General features: G+C 41.3%; 3 protein-coding genes across 4 annotated transcripts in view; all 3 read right to left on the reverse strand.

The window, feature by feature from the left end:
• The window catches only part of LOC139552805 (GTPase IMAP family member 4-like), a 32349-nt gene extending 23930 nt beyond the window's left edge, over positions 1 to 8419 (reverse strand). Inside the window, exon 1 of one of the 2 annotated variants that reach the window (XM_071364853.1) lies at positions 8009 to 8419. The gene's annotated coding sequence lies outside the window, so the exon portion shown is untranslated. Of the gene's footprint in view, positions 1 to 8004 lie in introns of both variants that reach the window. The other variant, XM_071364854.1, reaches the window with a different exon arrangement.
• LOC139552806 (GTPase IMAP family member 8-like) lies at positions 242 to 5319 on the reverse strand. Its single transcript, XM_071364856.1, has 3 exons — positions 4108 to 5319; positions 2390 to 2971; positions 242 to 1046 (listed from the first exon to the last, which is right to left on the reverse strand). Exons 1-3 carry the CDS (start codon positions 4715 to 4717, stop codon positions 1000 to 1002), a joined length of 1239 nt encoding a protein of 412 aa, XP_071220957.1. The 5' UTR covers positions 4718 to 5319; the 3' UTR covers positions 242 to 999.
• Positions 8420 to 14144: 5725 nt separating the features above from the next.
• Positions 14145 to 18103, reverse strand: LOC139552807 (GTPase IMAP family member 9-like). Its single transcript, XM_071364857.1, has 3 exons — positions 17977 to 18103; positions 17405 to 17476; positions 14145 to 16805 (listed from the first exon to the last, which is right to left on the reverse strand). Exons 1-3 carry the CDS (start codon positions 18002 to 18004, stop codon positions 15850 to 15852), a joined length of 1056 nt encoding a protein of 351 aa, XP_071220958.1. The 5' UTR covers positions 18005 to 18103; the 3' UTR covers positions 14145 to 15849.
• Positions 18104 to 20497: the final 2394 nt, after the last annotated feature.

Here is a 20497-nt window from a genome sequence, read left to right on the forward strand (position 1 = left end):
TAATATTTGATATGTGCATATTGTTTTATTTATTTTACCTTTATTTAACTAGGCAAGTCAGTTCAGAACAAATTCTTATCCACAATGACAGCCTAGGAACACTGGGTTAACTTCCTTGTTCAGGGGCAGAACGATAGATTTTTACCATGTCAGCTCGGGATTCGATCTTGCACAAGATCGAACTAACCACTAGGCTACCTGCCGCCCCAAGCGGCACCAGTCAAAAATGTGGACACACCTACTCATTCAAGGGTTTTTCTTTATTTTTTACTATTTTCTACATTGTAGAATAATAATGAAGACATCAAAACTATGAAATAACATGTAGTAACCAAAAAAGTGTTAAACAAATATTTTATATTTGAGATTCTTCAAAGTAGCCACTCTTTGCCTTGAAAGCTTTGCACTCTTCGCATTCTCTCACCCAGCTTCATGAGGTAGTCACCTGGAATGCATTTAAATTAACAGGTGTGCCTTGTTAAAAGTTAATTTGTGGAATTTCTTTCCTTCCTAATGCGTTTGAGCCGATCAGTTGTGTTGTACCACTCCTTCAAGGTAGGGGTGGAACACAGCCCTATTTGGTAAAAGACCAAGTCCATATTATGGCAAGAACAGCTCAAATAAGCAAAGAGAAACAAGAGTCCATCATTACTTTAAGACATGAAGGTAAGTCAATCTGGAACATTTCAAGAACTTTGAAAGTTTCATCAAGTACAGTGGAAAAAAACATCAAGCGCTATGATGAAACTGTCTCTCATGAGGACCGCCACAGGAAATGAAGACCCAGAGTTACCTCTGCTGCAGAAGATAAGTTCATTCGAGTTAGAGTCCTGGAGTGTCAACTACACTGACATCCCTCCCATCTACTGCTGCCTGCTTCATTTCTGTTTCACGTGTTACTGAGGACCAGTTCTGTTCAGAATGGAAACTTCTCCCACCAAGAATGGTGTTTCCTGTTGCACTCTTCCCAACACCGCTTTTTCCAAGCAGAACAATCCTTCACTCTGGAAGATTCATGGTGGAGGAGCTCCTTGAAAGTGTTGAATCTGTGTATAGAGAAATACATCACATTTGTTAAACTGATACAGTAAAATGACTACCCTCTCATCCCCTATACAGGCAGTTATTGGTGCTCTGAATAATTATGATTTATGTCTGGTGTTTAAATCTTTAAGGTGAATGTGGAGTTCAGGTGGGATTTGTACCAAACAGGGAGCTCTGGTACGCCAAGGCAACTTATTAAAGCTTCAATCTGGGATTTGGGAAACTGTTCCATAGTCATTTCAATTATATTATTGCATTGATTCTTGAATAATATAACTTATAAATGCCTCATAAGATCATTATAACACAATGTAAGATTTCATTACTCCCAATTTTTGCAAACAAAAATATAAACAAACAAGTCTATAGCTTCAACATATAAAACTATCTATTGGTTATCATGGACTGTCAGTCATTGCATCTAAACCACTGAGAGGTTACAATTCTCCAGCTCCATCCCAGCTGTAAACCACATTAAGTGGCTGAGGGGGACATTGTTGTTATCCCAGAATGTATATCTTTAACCAAAAGACCAGAGGGATATACTACGTAGTGGGATAGAGGAGTTAGCTAGCTAACTTTGGTGAATTCTGAGTTCAACTCGGGATAACTGTTAAACTTAACGAGAACCCCTTTTTCCACACCTATTGAAAATACTAGTATTAAGTCACACTAAGTTTCACTGTGTGTTATGATTCAAATGCATCCTGTCATTACTAAATGTGTAGTGTTATGTATTTCAATATTACTATTTTTAACACAAAATAACATTTGATTAACACAACATTTTATAAATCTTCCTCAAGTATTGTCTCAGTCATTGTCATGCCAAACAAAATAACTGGTCTTACAATTCTCAGACTCCAGTCACCCAAGTCATAGACTGTTCTCTCTGCTACCGCACGGCAAGCGGTACCGGAGTGCCAAGTCTAGGTCCAAGAGGCTTCTAAACAGCTTCTATCCCCAAGCCATAAGACTCCTGAACATCTAATCAAATGGCTACCCAAACTATTTGCATTGCCCCCCCCCCCCCTTTTTACACTGCTGCTACTCTCTGTTATTATCTATGCATAGTCACTTTAATAACTCTACCTACATGTACATATTACCTCGACCAACCGGTGCCTCCGCACATTGACTCTGTACTGGCACCCCCTGTATACAGCCTCCCTATTGTTATTTTACTGCTGCTCTTTAATTATTTGTTACTTTTATATATTTATTTTCTTAAAAACTGCGCTGTTGGTTAAGGGCTTGTAAGAAAGATTTCACTGTAAGGTCTACACCTGTTGTATTCAGCGCATGTAACAAATCAATTTTGATTTAAACAGTTAGTTATACTTACTGAGACAGATGGATGTCTTTTCCAGCAGGGATTTGACCTGCTCAGGATCACCACTCTTGTTGTTGAACACATGGTATCTTCCACCGTATTTTCTCATCACTTCTGTGAGGTCATCTGAGTCCTCAATGAATTCTTCTATAGTCTGGTCTTCTAACTCATCTCCTCTGGTGAACAGGATCCAGGTTTGCTTCAAAAGACTCTCTCCTAGAAGATCTTCTACTTTACTGATGACCCTCTTCTCCTCTGCTGTTAATCTATCTATCTTCACCACCAGGAGAAACACACAGGGACCAGATGAGGTTAACTTGAGGACATCCTGGAATTTCTCCTGAATTTGCTCTTCACATCGGTCGGGGTTACAGAATCCTGGAGTGTCATACACGACAAGATCTCTTCCTTCAATGGTGACATTTTGTTTTTCAATATCAGCAGTCACTGATTTGGAACTCTTCTTTGAGATAAAAACTTTCCGTCCCAGGATGGTGTTTCCTGTTGCACTCTTCCCAGCACCGCTTTTTCCAAGCAGAACAATCCTTCTCTCTGGGAGATTCCTGATGGAGAAGCTCCTTGAAAGTGTTGAATCTGTGTAGAGAGAAATACATCACATTTGTTAAAATGATACATTAAAATGACTACCATCTCATCCCCTATACAGGCAGTTATTGGTTCACTGAATAATAATGATTTATGTCTGGTGTTTAAATCTTTATGGTGAATGTGGAGTTCAGGTGGGATTTGTACCAACTGAGGAGCTCTCGTACACCAAGGAAACTTATTAAAAGATTCAATCTGGGATTTGGGAAGCTTTTCTACAGTCATTTCAATTCTTGATCTGCATTGATTCTTGAATAATAATATCACTGTAGCTTCAACATATAAACTATCTATTGGTTGTCATGGACTAATAATATCACTTACAAATGCCTCATAATATCATTATAACACAAAATGTAAGATTTCATTACTCAAATTTTTGCTAACAAAAATTTTCAAAAAACAAGTCTATAGCTTCAACATATAAACTATCTCTTGGTTATCATGGACTGTCAGTCATTGCATCTAAACCACTGAGAGGTTACATTTCTCCTGCACCATCCCAGCTGTAAATCACCATTAAGTGGCTGAGGGGGACATTGTTGTTATCCCAGAATGTATATCTTTAACCAGAAGACCAGAGGGATAAACTACGTAGTGGGATAGAGGAGTTAGGAAGATAACTTTGGTGAATTCTGAGTTCAACTCGGGATAACTGTTAAACTTAACGAGAACACCTTTTTCCACACCTATTGAAAATACTAGTATTAAGTCACACTAAGTTTCACTGTGTGTTATGATTCAAATGCATCCTGTCATTACTAAATGTGTAGTGTGATGTATTTCAATATGACTATATTTAACACAAAATAACATTTTATAAGTAAACATTTAATAAATCTTCAAGTATTGTCTCAGTCATTGTCAGGCCAAACAAAATAACTGGTCTTACAATTCTCAGGCAGGACTACCTATAATCACCTCAGCTACAGGAGACTTATGAAAAGATTGTGTTCATAATGTTATCAATGACATGACCTACTGAACTCTCATCTAGAATATCTAGTTTTCTATCATCAGTATTATACTGCTTCAAACACAGTATTTCAATCATGGAAACATTTACAATTAGTCAACATTACATTTCTGGCTAATCCTTTATATAAACAGTTAGTTATACTTACTGAGACAGATGGATGTCTTTTCCAGCAGTGATTTGACCTGCTCAGGATCATCCCTCTTGTTGTTGAACACATGGTATCTTCCACCGTATTTTCTCATCACTTCTGTGAGGTCATCTGAGTCAGCAATTAATTCTTTTATAGTCTGGTCTTCTAACTCATCTCCTCTGGTGAACAGGATCCAGGTTTGCTTCAAAAGACTCTCTCCTAGAAGATCTTCTACTTTACTAATGACCCTCATCTCTTCTTCTGTTAATGCATCTATCTTCACCACCAGGAGAAACACACAGGGACCAGATGAGGTTAACTTGAGGACATTCTGGACTTTCTCCTGAATTTGCTCTTCGGATTGATCGGGGTTACAGAATCCTGGAGTGTCATACACAACAAGATCTTGTCCTTCAATGGTGACATTTTGTTTCTCAATATCAGCAGTCACTGATTTGGAACTCTTCTTTGAGACAAAATCTTTTCGTCCTAGGATGGTGTTTCCTGTGGCACTCTTCCCTGCTCCTGTTTTACCAAGTAACACCACCTGCAATGGTTTGGATGTATCTTGCAAAAGTTTGGATTGGTGCCTGATCTTGAAGGAATGATCAAAACCCTGAGCCATGTCATTGCATTTACGTTAAAAGTTGATTCAAACTGACAGCTTTCCAGCTTTGGTTCACCAATAGGCGTATGTGTTATTGAGTTGTATCATAAAACTATCATGTAAAAGGATTCCACTGAAATGTATTATTGGTAGGGTAATATTTAGGCTACATATTCGTATTAAATCAGACATAACACAATCAGATTGATGTCTTCCGTGACGCAATTAGCTTGAAACTTCGTATTATCGGCATATTCAACAGCGTTTAATAAATATTACCTTCAACAGTGTTATCCTGTGATCAGGCCATCAATGTTTTGTGATTATTGTTGGCGTAAAAATGTTAGCTAACGGTTTAGAAACTAGCATGTTTAACGTTTCAGTGGAAATATTACTATTATCAGCTTTTTGATAAGCGGTTTAGCAAAAAAATACGTCCCGTATTATCGGAATACAGTCCCCAGTAATTGGCCACCTTATTATTTTGTTCAATTACAAGATATATCCGTTTAATTGTGTTCGAAAAAGAGACACCAACCTCGTCTCCGAAGTGTTTACTAGATAGTTGGCTAGCCTTCCGGTTAAAAAAAAGATACATGTCCGTCAACTTTTCATTGCGTAGCTCGGTGCGTCCGCTTGTGGACTTCTTCTTCTATGAGGTTTAACGGCGGTTGGCATCCAGTTTGTTATATTACCGCCACCTACTAGATTGGAGTACATCTCCCTTATACTTTACTTGAAAAAATAAATACCCTACCATCTAACACTATACTCACTAATTTCCAAATTATATAAAATAAAATGAACTACTCCCTACTCCACTAATTAAACGTATTTATTCCTACCTCATGCCATCACCCTGACACACTATTCTGCTGTCAAGATTCGCACACCCAAATACCTCTCTGCAGCTGCCACTACAACCTCAATTTTCGGAGACTTCCGATCCGTCCCTGCAGTACAATTAATAACCATTGCTTAAATTCTAAAAATCTAATCTTACTGAATCTTATTTAGCTTTTTGGCCTATCCCTCTCTACTGGTATATCTCTACTACTCACCAATCCTCCCCCTTGACCCATCTTCTTCTACTTTCTTCACTGCCTCAGCATATGACAACTTCTGCTCTACTCTAACCCTGGAAACCTCAACCTGCCTCGGTGGCACGGGACATTTCTGATCCCCAGCCCCATGGGCACCCCATTCAATTAACACATTCCACTACTTTCCCCAATGCTACACATTCCTTTGTCTAATGCCCTTCTGCACACTTCTCACAACCTGGACCCTCCCTCCTATACACTGCTGCCACATGCCCATAAGCTGGACACCTGTCACATGTATTCGGCACATACGCTCATACAGGATAACTTATATATCCTAACTTCACATTGTCAGGCAAAGACTCAACTTCAAAACTCAAAAGAACAGATAATGACTCTCGTTTCCCCACTCTCGCCACTCTGTCTGCGTCGCATCAAACAACGAGCATCACATACACCGGGAATCTTTGCCCTCAGCTGGTCAACGTTTATATCTACTGCTACCCCAGTTATCACTCCTTTCATTGGTGCCCTTTTCTTGAACGAAACAATTCACTTTTCTTGCCCCCATTCGTTTTACTCTGAGAGCCTTCTTCCTCTGCCCAGCAGAAACACAATTACACCACTACACCACTTCTAGTTACCCTCACCGATTCCATGACCCAACTCTTTTTTCACCCACCGTGAAACCACAAATGGATCAGCCAAAAGGCAAGAGTCCACTTTTTCCATAAACTTCACTCCTACTGTCACAGACTCTTCTTCATCCTGATCCTCTGTGCATACTGGTTTTGCAGATTCATCTTATGTTTTGAGAAACTAGATAACAGTTTTATACTAAAATGTAAATGAGTATGAATCATTTAAATCAAATAAAACTGTAATTTCAGTGATGTGCATTGACATAAACAATTAAATTACTGTTTGAATTTGTGTTGCAGAGATGCACTTGGAAAGTAAAGGAAGAAATACACAAGATGGGTTGAATAAATATAGATTACATTTTACACACACACAATATTTGTATTCTTACAAATAAATAATTGCATATGAAAACAATTAAATCTTGACCTCCATCTCTATATTGTCAAAGAAATCACAATTCAAATCCAGCTCCACCGTCAAAGCACACACCCGCAGTGGAACCAGTGCTGGCAGAAGTCACAGCACACACCTGCAGTGGAAACAGTATTGGCAGAAGTCACAGCACACACCTGCAGTGGAACCAGTGCTGACAGAAGTCACAGCACACACCTGCAGTGGAAACAGTATTGGCAGAAGTCACAACACACACCTGCAGTGGAACCAGTGCTGACAGAAGTCACAGCACACACCTGCAGTGGAACTAGTGCTGACAGAAGTCACAGCACACAGCTGCAGTGGAACCAGTACTGACAGAAGTGACAGCACACCATGGCACCTGACTCATACTCCTGCAAGGAGCTTGCAGGTGGATCATGCTCCCCGCAGTGAGCACAGCAGGTGGTGTCTCCTTTTCTAAAAATAAAAAAATACCATCAAATTGATTAACATGGTTTGCAAATGTAGAAGTACCGCAGCAACAATAGTAAGTAATACAACTGAGAGAGAGAAAAACAAACAGATGAAGTACCTGAGAGTGCTGCCATGGGTGGCCTGACAGAGGTGGCAGGTGGAACTTTTCGCTTCCTTTTCTGTGCTGCAGTTTGAGAAAAGTACTGTTAGACAGAGCATGTCTCATGAAAACCCTTTTCAACTGGAGGAAGCTGCAGGGGTTTTGGAGGAGGTGGACATGCCTCGGGGGCTGGTGCTGTGGACTTTAGATATGTAAAGATATCTCCACCCGGCACAGCCAGAAGAGGACTGGCCACCCCTCATAGCCTGGTTCCTCTCTAGGTTTCTTCCTAGGTTTTGGCCTTTCTAGGGAGTTTTTCCTAGCCGCCGTGCTTCTACACCTGCATTGCTTGCTGTTTGGGGTTTTAGGCTGGGTTTCTGTACAGCACTTCGAGATATTAGCTGATGTACGAAGGGCTATATAAAATAAACTTGATTTGATTAAAGAGAGAAACAAATGTTTGAACGTTGCTGTTTTATAAAAGGCATAGCAATCAGTATTATTTCATACTTGAACATATGGAGTTGGCTGTATTTCATAGTTTAACCTGTGGAGGTGACTGTATTCGAATTGCAGGGGGCAGGGAAACCAGTCGAGGCTGCTGTGGCTACTAATAATGTAGTAATGTAATAGATTGTCATAAATCATTCAAATAAATAACAATTTACCTACTTTCGTATTAGATATCTTGAACGTTCTTAAATGCTATGGAGTTGAAATTGTTCAGCTTCAACAGTTTCACTTTCAGTCTCCAGTGTTCTCATTTTATCTAACACTTAAACCACTCCACAAAGTTCACGAGACAGACCCTATTCACCCCATACAGAACAAATCAGTCGATATAATCGAGGCCTATCATCATAAATCACGCGATATGAATCAAACAGTGGGGCGCCGCCTGACCCACTAGTTGGTCAGATAGTTCAAATCAACGTTTTATATCATAATTTCCGAGTAAGCAAAAAGCATCAACCACGGCTAATACACCCCGTATACGTTGGTGGCGGAAATGACAATTTTTATTGTGCTTTAACTAAAACTAGAAGATCTTCTGACGTCCTTTACTTTCGTCAACTGTAGGTTATCGCATTATTTTTGTTATTTACAAAGGTAATGTAATGGATTATACGTGTTATTAGCGGGCTATCCCGAGGTAACATGACCCATAGTAGGGGAGAACATATCTTGAGTTTAATTCGATCTGAATATATAATCAATTTAAAAGGTATTTTTGGTAAACATTTCCCGGGATCAATGGCATGGTGTCATTTCCTGTTTCTGGTGCGAGGCTGCGTCTAATTTCTTTGGTTGTGTCTCTTGTGTCCGTGTCTTAAATCTCCATACTTTTCCTGAAGTGAGCACTAGTGCATTTTCTAGCATGGATTTAAACTCTAGCGAATGCTTACCATTCATATAACCAGGAGCCAATATCCAAAGTGGATACTTAGAAAGACTAATTTCATATGACATGCCTACATGCTTTTATGCATATGGGGGGGTACTTTGGGAGCACTATGGGCAGAGCAACATATGATTGGGCCGACAATGACCAAAGGTTAAGTATCACTGGACTAGGCAAGTATTAGATGGTACATTATAACAATTCCAACAATAATCATCCATTAGCCAAGATGCCCAATATATTCCTATCCCATGCTTGTTGAAGCCCAAAGATGTGTCATCATCTGTCTCTGGAGCCCTTTCAGGCTACTTAATGTCCATGCGAAGCACAACTTCCTACCCATAACTTTCTTTAGAGTGTAAGCAAAGTAACTCCACTAGTCATGCATACCGCCCCCAACAGACCCACAGATGATGCAATCTCTATTGCACTCCACACTGCCCTTTCACACCTGGACAAAAGGAACACCTATGTGATAATGCTATTCATTGACTACAGCTCAGCGTTCAACACCCTAGTGCATTATGATAGGAAACAATCATCTATGTATCAGATCATTTAAATGTAATTAATATTCCATCTTAATTTAGAATAAATCCAACTTAGTTGTCTTGTTTTTCTTTACAGATGCCATCTTTCAGAAGAAAAAGAGCCACGCTGGTTTACAGAGACCTGACTAGAGGCGTGATAGCACGTACACCCCTGCCATCAACTTGGATCGGTGAGAAAGTTGCTCTGTTCAGTTCTGTTCAACTTAATTTAACCAGGATAGTCCACTCTGTAACAGCTGTCACTACTCTCTAGAGAGTACTGGGAGAACAGAGCCGGTTCCCTCTGCAGCAGAAGTTGTGCCCAGCTGCAGTGATGCACCTCCTCCACCAGCATCAAAAAAAGGAAGGCAGCCGATATTGAGACCTGGAAGTGGTTGAGGGAGCTACTCCACATGCCTGCAGTGGAGCTGGAATGTCCTCCACCCAACACCATATGCAGTGTGTGTAGAGCTTTGGAGGAGGCTGAGCTATGGGGCTGTGGGGATTGTGGCTCAGATAAATATTCCTGTGCTGTGAGAGCACACAGCACTCTCAACATTGTCCACCAGTTGGAGTTATGGAAGGTCATGTATTTTATGTCAACAAACCTGTTAACTTCTGTCTTCAAAAAAATTGCTTCCCAGTCAAAAATGTTGATATTGTACATACAGTTCAGTTTTCACTACAGCGGTAAGGTAAATGTGGCTAAATCTGTCGTGCCAAGCACAGAGTTGATTTGGAGTTTTATAACAACTTCTGCAATGAAATATCCCCCTGATAGTGTCGTTTCAAATCTGCAGCTACTGTAGTCTGTTCTACAACAACGTTGTGTCTGTCTGTCTGTCTGTGTCAAGGCAGTTCATCTCATCTGTCACGGTGGGTCTACGATGGGAAGAGAAAAGATAACCATGACTGTCACAGCCAGTACAACAGTCTTCCATTTTACAAACTGTATCAGAACATCAAGTGTAGCAGCACCATGCTCGGAAGTTTACATACACTTAGGTTGGAGTCATTAAAACTTGTTTTTCAACCACTCCACAAATTTCTTGTTATCAAACTATAGTTTTGGCAAGTCGGTTAGGACATCTACTTTGTGCATGACACAAGTAATTTTTCCAACAATTGTTTACAGACAGATTATTTCACTGCATCACAATTCCAGTAGGTCAGAAATTTACATACACTAAGTTGACTGTGCCTTTAACAGCTTGGAAAATTCCAGAAAATGATGTCATGGCTTTAGAAGCTTCTGATAGGCTAATTTACATAATGTGAGTCAATTGGAGGTGTATCTGTGGATGTATTTCAAGGCCTACCTTCAAACTCAGTGCCTCTTTGCTTGACATCATGGGAAAATCAAAATAAATCAGCCAAGCCAAAAAAAATTGTAGACCTCCACAAGTCTGGTTCGTCCTTGGGAGCAATTTCCAAACACCTGAAGGTACCACGTTCATCTGTACAAACAATAATACGCAAGTATAAACACCATGGGACCACGCAGCCGCCATACCGCTCAGGAAGGAGACGCGTTCTGTCTCCTAGAGATGAATGTACTTTGGTGCGAAAAGTACAAATCTATCCTAGAACAACAGCAAAGGACCTTGGGAAGATGCTGGAGGAAACGGGTACAAAAGTATCTATATCCACAGTAAAACGAGTCCTATGTCGACATAACCTGAAAGGCTGCTCAGCAAGGAAGAAGCCACTGCTCCAAAACCACCCTAAAAAGCCAGACTACGGTTTGCAACTGCACATGCGGACAAAGATTGTACTTTTTGGAGAAATAGTATTTTATCTGGTCAAACACAATTTTTTCCAAAAGTTGCCTAAGGGTTGGTAACAGGCTGATTGGTCAGCTATTTGAGCCAGTTAAGGGGGCTTTACTATTCTTGGGTAGCGGAATGACTTTTGCTTCCCTCCAGGCCTGAGGGCACACACTTTCTAGTAGGCTTAAATTAAAGATATGGTGTTGGAGGGCCAGTAGGAAGCCCCCCCTCCCAAAATAATATCCCAATACCCCAGGGCAGTGATTGGGGACATTTCCCTGTTAAACGGTTGTCCTGATTCTCAGTTGTCACTGAAGATCCCATGGAACTTATTGTAAGAGTAGTGTTGTTAACCCTGGTGTCCTGGTTAAATTCCCTATCTGGCCCTCAAACCGTCATGGTGTTTGTAGCTCAGTTGGTAGAGCATGGTGCTTGTAACCATAATAATAATAATGGGTAATGGGTTCAATTCCTGGGACCATCCATACGTAAAATGTATGCAAGCATGAGTATAAAAGCGTCTGCTAAATGGTATATATATTATCCCCACCTTCCAATTGGCTCATTCTTCCCTGTAACTATTCCCCAGGTTGTTGCTGTAAATGAAAATGTGTTCACGGTCAACTGACCTGGTAAAATAAGGGTAAAAAAAACTGCATGAAAATCTGAAATGCTAAGGATCTTATATGAAACATTTACTATCTATTTCACATACATCTATTCATTTGACAAAACTTCACTTTTAGTGATGCAAATTATTTTAACTGCAACACACTTCAGGACAGGATAACCAAAGATGTAAACGTGCGTTTAGTTCGTCCAATTCATTATCCAGCGCTTGTATGTTGACCAATAGTACCGATGGCAACGGCAGATTAGCCACTCGTCAGCGGATCCTCACAAGGCACCCCAATCTCCTTCTGCGATACCTTTTCCATCTCTTTCTCCCGCGAATGACGGGGATATAGGCACAAACCCACCATTGCTGGAACAGACAGGCCTGGCAAAAAGTGCTCTTCACTGCCGAGTCACGGTTGTGTCTCACCTGGGGTGATGGTCAGATTTGCGTTTATCGTCGAAGGAATGAGCGTTACACCGAGGCCTGTACTCTGGAACGGGATCGATTTGGAGGTGGAGGGTCCGTCATGGTCTGGGGCGGTGTGTCACAGCATCATCGGACTGAGCTTGTTGTCATTGCAGGCAATCTCAACGCTGTGCATTACTGGGAAGACATCCTCCTCCCTCATATGGTACCCTTCCTGCAGGCTCATCCTGACATGACCCTCCAGCATGACAATGCCACCAGCCATACTGCTCATTCTGTGCGTAATTTCCTACAAGACAGGAATGTCAGTGTTCGCTGGCCATGGCAGAAGAGGCCCGGATCTCAATCCCATTGAGCACGTCTGGGACCTGTTGGATCAGAGGGTGAGGGCTTGGGCCATTCCCCACAGAATTGTCCGGGAACTTGCAGGTGCCGTGGTGGAAGAGTGGGGTGACATCTCACAGCAAGAACTGGCAAATCTGGTGCTGTCCATGAGGAGGAGATGCACTGCAGTACTTAATGCAGCTGGTGGCCACACCAGATACTAACTGTTAATTTTGATTTTGACCCCACCTTTGTTCAGAGACACATTATTCAATTTCTGTTAGTCACATGTCTGTGGAACTTGTTCAGTTTATGTCTCAGTTGTTGAATGTTATGTTCATACAAATATTTACACATGTTAAGTTTGCTGAAAATAAACACTGTTGACAGTGAGAGGACGTTTCTTTTTTTGCTGAATTTACTTCCAGACACATACGAGAGAACGCCTAGACCATTTTACTCACCATAGCAGAGCTAGATAGGCAGGTTTCATGTTATCCAGAACGTTGGTGACTGTAACTGTGCTATTGGCAACAATTGAATTACTGTTACGCTTTTTTTTGCTGACGTTTACTGACACCGGACATATTCAACAGGTGTTGAGCGTTAGTAAATTCATCAGTTATTCTGCGCTCTGTAATTTACGAACGCACCCGAATGTCCATTGAGACTATACCACTTAGCTAAGCTAAGAATGACGGGAATAATCAAGTCAATAAACGTTAGACAGCAAATAGTTAATATACTGGCAAGTTTGATGTATTAGTAGCCAACTAATGTTAAGTAGCTAGCTAACATACCGCTGTAATGATACGCTATGCGGTTTATAAGGATAGCGTAGCTAACAAATTGTCAGCCAACATAAATTTTAAGGTAACTCATTATAAAAGGCATTACTTTATTACATTGCTTAACATTTGTCATAATTAGTTAAAGCAATGAATTAGTATCCGCTGTCGTTGCATATGTCACGCAATGTCCTTCAAATCTGAAAAAGTTGTGAAGCCACACCCATTTCCTGAAGAATTGCATTATGGGCCCTAAAAGCACGGAAAGTGTCCGCTGCTTGTGTACTTTCTATTTTGGCGAATGTAATACGTCATCCGGGATCTTTTGACATACTAACTATATCCATGTATAACCAATAAGCATACTATATACTCAATTTACGTCACAAATAGTACAGTTAGTGTGTTTAGTATGAGTATTGGAACACAACTCGGGTCTGGATAACCATTATTGTTGTTGAACAGATGAACTTCCTTGTATTCAGTGTTATCCACGTTGCTCTATGCTCCGTCTCTGCTGAACGTGTCCGTTCACCGCCCCTCGAGACCGCTTGTACGAACCATAGAGAATGATATAAGCCTCTAGTGGCGAAAATACGTTTTAGCATGGGCAGCGCCATTGTGAACTTCCACCATCTTAATGTAGTGAACTGGGTGGGACTTCCAACTTCATTGGTTGATCCCTCCTGATGACCCTGTTAAGAGTCATGTCCAACCGGGTCATCAGGAGGGATCAACCAATCGTGAAAAATGTAATATTTAAAAAAGATCGCCTCAATGGTACGTTGTGCTGTGTGCTCACAGACGCCATAATGGGAACTACTGTATATAGGGATACTTTCTCTATCATTCTCTTTGGTACGAACACACACGCACGATAGTGGCAGTTAGATGCTGTGGGTGGACTATAGGTTGTCTATAGACTTTGGCTTCAATAATTGACACATAAACCTACCCTATTTGTTTAATAAAAAAATATGAATTTATCTGAATTTGCAGACATGTAAATCATGACAAATTGGTGTATGTTTGATCTGAAGTATAAAAGGTATTCATTCAATTCATAATTACAAACATTTCATATTTTCCCTCTGATCAAATCAAATAAATGTGCACATGTAACGGATGTGAAATGGCTAGCTAGTTAGCGGTGGTGCGCGCTAATAGCGTTTCAATCGGTTACGTCACCTGCTTTGAGACCTTGAAGTAGTGGTTCCCCTTGCTCCACAAGGGCCGCGGTCTTTGTGGAGCGATGGGTAACGACGCTTCGTGGGTGACTGTTGTTGATGTGTGCAAAGGGTCCCTGGTTCGCGCGAGGGGACGGACTAAAGTTAAACCGTTACACACAATTCCCTCAGTTCCCCAATTTTTGTTATGCTTTTTGGATACTTATACAGAGTCAATAACAATAAAATAGAAGACTAAGAAATAAAATGACATTTTAATATTTTTGTGACAATAACAAAGTAAAAAAAATCATAAAAAATATACATAGAAATGTTTTGTTATTTTTTAACTCAGAGTGCAGACAAATAGCCTACTATTTGCTGGACTTTTCATTGAAACTGAAATGAATAAGAAACCATTAGTAAGCACAAGTTTATATTTTGGGTTCTGGTTGGGTACAACAATTTAACTAAGCTGACATGTCTTAATTCAGCATGTTTCCATCAACTTTTATTTTCACGCTGTTTTTTTTTATGTACTCATTTTGTTTACTCATCTTGTGTTTGTTGTTTTATATGTTAAAAATACGGGCTCAGATTGTATACTGTATGACAATGCTTCACAATAAACAGATTTTTTTTTTTTAAAACAACAATTTAACCAAGTTCATGAAGCATTTATAAGATATATTCTTCAAGAATGAATGGTTATATTGATTAATTTAAAAGTCCACAAATGTATGTACTGTACCAATCCCATATTTCCCCTTTTGGGTCTATCATGAGTGTTTTAATAAGAAAGCATTTTGCTTTAATTCTTCCTCCTTACTTTTTTTATTTAACCTTTATTTAATTAGGCAAGTCAGTTAAGAACAGATTCTTATTTACAATGACTGCCTACCAAAAGACAAAAAGCCTCCTGCGGGGACAGGGGCTGGGATTAAAAATAAAAATAATACAATCAAAATATAGGACAAAACACACATCATGACAAGAGAGACACCACAACACTACATAAAGAGAGACCTAAGACAACAACATAGCATGGCAGCATCACATGACACAGCATGGTAGCAACACAACATGACAACAACATGGTAGCAACACAACATGGCAGCAGCACAAAACATGGTATAAACACAACAGCACAAAGGGCAAGAAGGTAGAGACAACAATACATCATGCAAAGCAGCCACAACGTTCAGCAAGAGTGTCCATGATTGAGTCTTTGAATGAAGAGATTGAGATAAAACGGTCCAGTTTGACTGTTTGTTGGGGTTCTAGGCTGGGTTTCTGTACAGCACTTTGTGACATCAGCTGATGTAAGAAGGGCTTTATATAATACATTTAATTGATTGATTGTTGCAGCTCCTTCCAGTTGTTTCCTGCAGCGAACTGAAATGATGAGCAGCCCAGGGATGTGTGATTAAAGCAGAGGGTTTTGATGTTTAACCGTTTTCATGTTTACACACAACCCCTCAAATGCTTATCATTCAACAGTTTCTTGTGTAAGATAGAGGCCTTGTAACTTGCTACAAAAGTCTGTTGATATTTCTTTGTTAAGTTGTATTTGTTCTGCTTCCTCTCTCACAGCCCTCAACTTCATCTCATAATAAAGTATATGGTTAACGATCCACGGGATCTTGTTTTGCTCCAGAGATTTCAAGTCTTTAAGTTTATTTTCTTTGTCTTGGAGTGACTCCTTTAGCGCCTCAATTTCTTCCCGTAGCGCTTTACTTTTCTCCTGGTATTCAGGAGGCAGTTGGTTCTCTTGGTCTTGTAGCTTCCGCAGTTCTTCTTCATACTGCTTCCTCAACTCTTCCTTCTTGTGACAAATCTTTCTCTCCACCTCCTCGTACATTTTGTTGGTGTAGTGGTCTTGGCCATTTAATTTCACCATGTTGTCAACTTTCCCCAGGAAATCCAGCGCTTGTCCCCTGTTTTCCATCTTTGTGTTGTCAAAAACATGGTACCTCCCACCGCACTGGGCCACAAGTCTCTTGAGATCTTCCTGAGCTTCATGGACATACTGCTCAATGCCGCCATCATCCAACTCATCTCCATGGGTGAAGAGGATCATGGTATACTTTTCAGCTTCTTCTCCAAACAGCGCCCTGATTTTCTTTACCGCGTTCTGTTCCTCTTCTGTGAAAGGGCCCACATCTAAGACCAATACGATGGCGTGTGGACCAGGTGACGTCATGTTGATACATTTACTGATCTCTGTCTCCAAGTCACTGTCAGGACGGTTAGTGTCAAATATTCCAGGTGTGTCCACTATCACTACCTGCCTCCCTGCCACCTCTCCTGTCTCCTTGGAACACTCTTGTGTCACAGATTTGCTAGATTTGGCATCTCTGAAAGCCTTCCTCCCCAGAATGGTGTTTCCTGAAGAGCTTTTTCCAGCACCTGTCTTCCCCACCAGCACAATCCTGGTCATGGACACTACAAGAGAGAACAGAGAAAATATGAAAAACTGTCACATCATGGTTTTGAATCACATAAGCAAGTCTTGCTGTTGTGTTTTTAAAACACTACTTAGTAATGGGTCTCCCATAACAAATGCAAATTGATATTAATAATCATTCCTCTTCACTACTGGCTGCCATCTTGAAATGTAGATAATCAACGCACAATAAATATTACTACTAAATTAACCTTTTACTGCAGTGGGATAAATCAGGGTCACACAGAGTGTTTCTTGGTAGTTTCTTGGTAGACATAGTACAAAAGTACACACTTCACACACATGGTTATGGGCTTAAAAAATAGAAGGTATCATGTCAGATATAGTTGAAATGTATTTAATTTGGAGTTTGCATCCCAATATTACACTTTATATACATCACAGAAGACTGAAATATAATGAAACCGTTTGATATAGAAACACCAGATTTTCGGCTGTTAAAAAAATATATGTTTATTAATTATGAAATAGATTAATAACATTCCACCCATGATGTCATTTGACTGCAGGAAAGGGCTACATTATTGGTAAATAATCACTTATTACATGTTTTTTTTAATATAAGTTTTCAACTTACTGTCTGGACCTTCACCTTTGGAGTGTCTTCTTCTACCCAGAGGGTGTTTATCTGTGTCGTCATCCTTCTCCACTACAGAATGACACATTGAATACATCATATAAAATACATACTGCAATATTAACAGAATATTCAAACCTCTTGTCTGTTATACACTCATGTTCATGTCAATTTAAAACCTTGAACGTTTGAAATAAAATAAAAAACACAGTTTTTTGCATATGCTACTTCCTTCGCATAAAGTTACACAGTTGCAGTGATACTGCCTGGGTTTTGTAACAAATTACTTTAATCTACAATGATATGGTTATGGGCTGTCTAACTAATAGAAAAACTGTGTACAAGACAGGGATGCAATATATTCATACTCCAAAGATAAAAACACCCATTGTTATACTACTTCATGTTATTACACACGTTTTCAGAGCACCTTAACTGAAAGTGAAAGTAGAATGACTTGGGAGTGACGATGTTAAATAAGTAAACTAAGGTGCTCGAAAACATCTTTCAATGTTCACAAAAATAGCTAGCAATCGGGTATGTCTACTGCTGGCATCATTAAATAAACTTACAGGTTTTTGTTGCGCTTGATGAAGCCATTTTGTCAGATTTTTCCGGTACGTCTCCTACGTTAACGTTTACCTCCCCTCTGCTGTTCAGTCAAAGCCACGCCCATTTGGAGGGAGGAAGTAGAGCTACATTTCAACAAGAATCACAGAAATATTGAGATGAACGAGTTTACATGAAACAGTCACCCTTCAATAAATCCTAAACCAGACCATAGTTAGACTATTATCAACGACTATGAAACAGACGAGAAAAGTTTCAATAAACTAGAAGAGTTATTATTTAGTTTCTGTACCGATCCATGCGAAGCTGCCACACCTTGTTCAACATTGCAGCTCTTAACATAGTCTTCATATAATGAGTAGCAGTAAAATTAATGATTGGCAATGAGAGCATGAGTTATGGCTCATAGGAAACATACTTTATTAGTTTGTTTGAAAGTCTACATAAATGGAAGGTGTAATAGGGAGGCCAAATGCCATAATGTGATTCAGTGTGAACACTTAGTTACATTTACATTTACATTTAAGTCATTTAGCAGACGCTCTTATCCAGAGCGACTTACAAATTGGTGCGTTCACCTTATGACATCCAGTGGAACAGCCACTTTACAATAGTGCATCTAAATCTTTTAAGGGGGGGGGGGGGTCAGAAAGATTACTTTATCCTATCCTAGGTATTCCTTAAAGAGGTGGGGTTTCAGGTGTCTCCGGAAGGTGGTGATTGACTCCGCTGTCCTGGCGTCGTGGGGAAGTTTGTTCCACCATTGGGGTGCCAGAGCAGCGAACAGTTTTGACTGGGCTGAGCGGGAACTGTACTTCCTCAGTGGTAGGGAGGCGAGCAGGCCAGAGGTGGATGAACGCAGTGCCCTTGTTTGGGTGTAGGGCCTGATCAGAGCCTGAAGGTACTGAGGTGCCGTTCCCCTCACAGCTCCGTAGGCAAGCACCATGGTCTTGTAGCGGATGCGAGCTTCAACTGGAAGCCAGTGGAGAGAGCGGAGGAGCGGGGTGATGTGAGAGAACTTGGGAAGGTTGAACACCAGTCGGGCTGCGGCGTTCTGGATGAGTTGTAGGGGTTTAATGGCACAGGCAGGGAGCCCAGCCAACAGCGAGTTGCAGTAATCCAGACGGGAGATGACAAGTGCCTGGATTAGGACCTGCGCCGCTTCCTGTGTGAGGCAGGGTCGTACTCTGCGGATGTTGTAGAGCATGAACCTACAGGAACGGGCCACCGCCTTGATGTTAGTTGAGAACGACAGGGTGTTGTCCAGGATCACGCCAAGGTTCTTAGCGCTCTGGGAGGAGGACACAATGGAGTTGTCAACCGTGATGGCGAGATCATGGAACGGGCAGTCCTTCCCCGGGAGGAAGAGCAGCTCCGTCTTGCCGAGGTTCAGCTTGAGGTGGTGATCCGTCATCCACACTGATATGTCTGCCAGACATGCAGAGATGCGATTCGCCACCTGGTTATCAGAAGGGGGAAAGGAGAAGATTAATTGTGTGTCGTCTGCATAGCAATGATAGGAGAGACCATGTGAGGTTATGACAGAGCCAAGTGACTTGGTGTATAGCGAGAATAGGAGAGGGCCTAGAACAGAGCCCTGGGGGACACCAGTGGTGAGAGCACGTGGTGAGGAGACAGATTCTCGCCACGCCACCTGGTAGGAGCGACCTGTCAGGTAGGACGCAATCCAAGCGTGGGCCGCGCCGGAGATGCCCAACTCGGAGAGGGTGGAGAGGAGGATCTGATGGTTCACAGTATCAAAGGCAGCCGATAGGTCTAGAAGGATGAGAGCAGAGGAGAGAGAGTTAGCTTTAGCAGTGCGGAGCGCCTCCGTGACACAGAGAAGAGCAGTCTCAGTTGAATGACTAGTCTTGAAACCTGACTGATTTGGATCAAGAAGGTCATTCTGAGAGAGATAGCGGGAGAGCTGGCCAAGGACGGCACGTTCAAGAGTTTTGGAGAGAAAAGAAAGAAGGGATACTGGTCTGTAGTTGTTGACATCGGAGGGATCGAGTGTAGGTTTTTTCAGAAGGGGTGCAACTCTCGCTCTCTTGAAGACGGAAGGGACGTAGCCAGCGGTCAAGGATGAGTTGATGAGCGAGGTGAGGTAAGGGAGAAGGTCTCCGGAAATGGTCTGGAGAAGAGAGGAGGGGATAGGGTCAAGCGGGCAGGTTGTTGGGCGGCCGGCCGTCACAAGACGCGAGATTTCATCTGGAGAGAGAGGGGAGAAAGAGGTCAGAGCACAGGGTAGGGCAGTGTGAGCAGAACCAGCGGTGTCGTTTGACTTAGCAAACGATGATCGGATGTCGTCGACCTTCTTTTCAAAATGGTTGACGAAGTCATCTGCAGAGAGGGAGGAGGGGGGGGGGGGGAGGAGGATTAAGGAGGGAGGAGAAGGTGGCAAAGAGCTTCCTAGGGTTAGAGGCAGATGCTTGGAATTTAGAGTGGTAGAAAGTGGCTTTAGCAGCAGAGACAGAAGAGGAAAATGTAGAGAGGAGGGAGTGAAAGGATGCCAGGTCCGCA

The sequence above is a fragment of the Salvelinus alpinus genome, chromosome 24, assembly GCF_045679555.1.
Source record: "Salvelinus alpinus chromosome 24, SLU_Salpinus.1, whole genome shotgun sequence".
In the NCBI taxonomy this organism is placed as follows: Eukaryota; Metazoa; Chordata; class Actinopteri; order Salmoniformes; family Salmonidae; genus Salvelinus; species Salvelinus alpinus.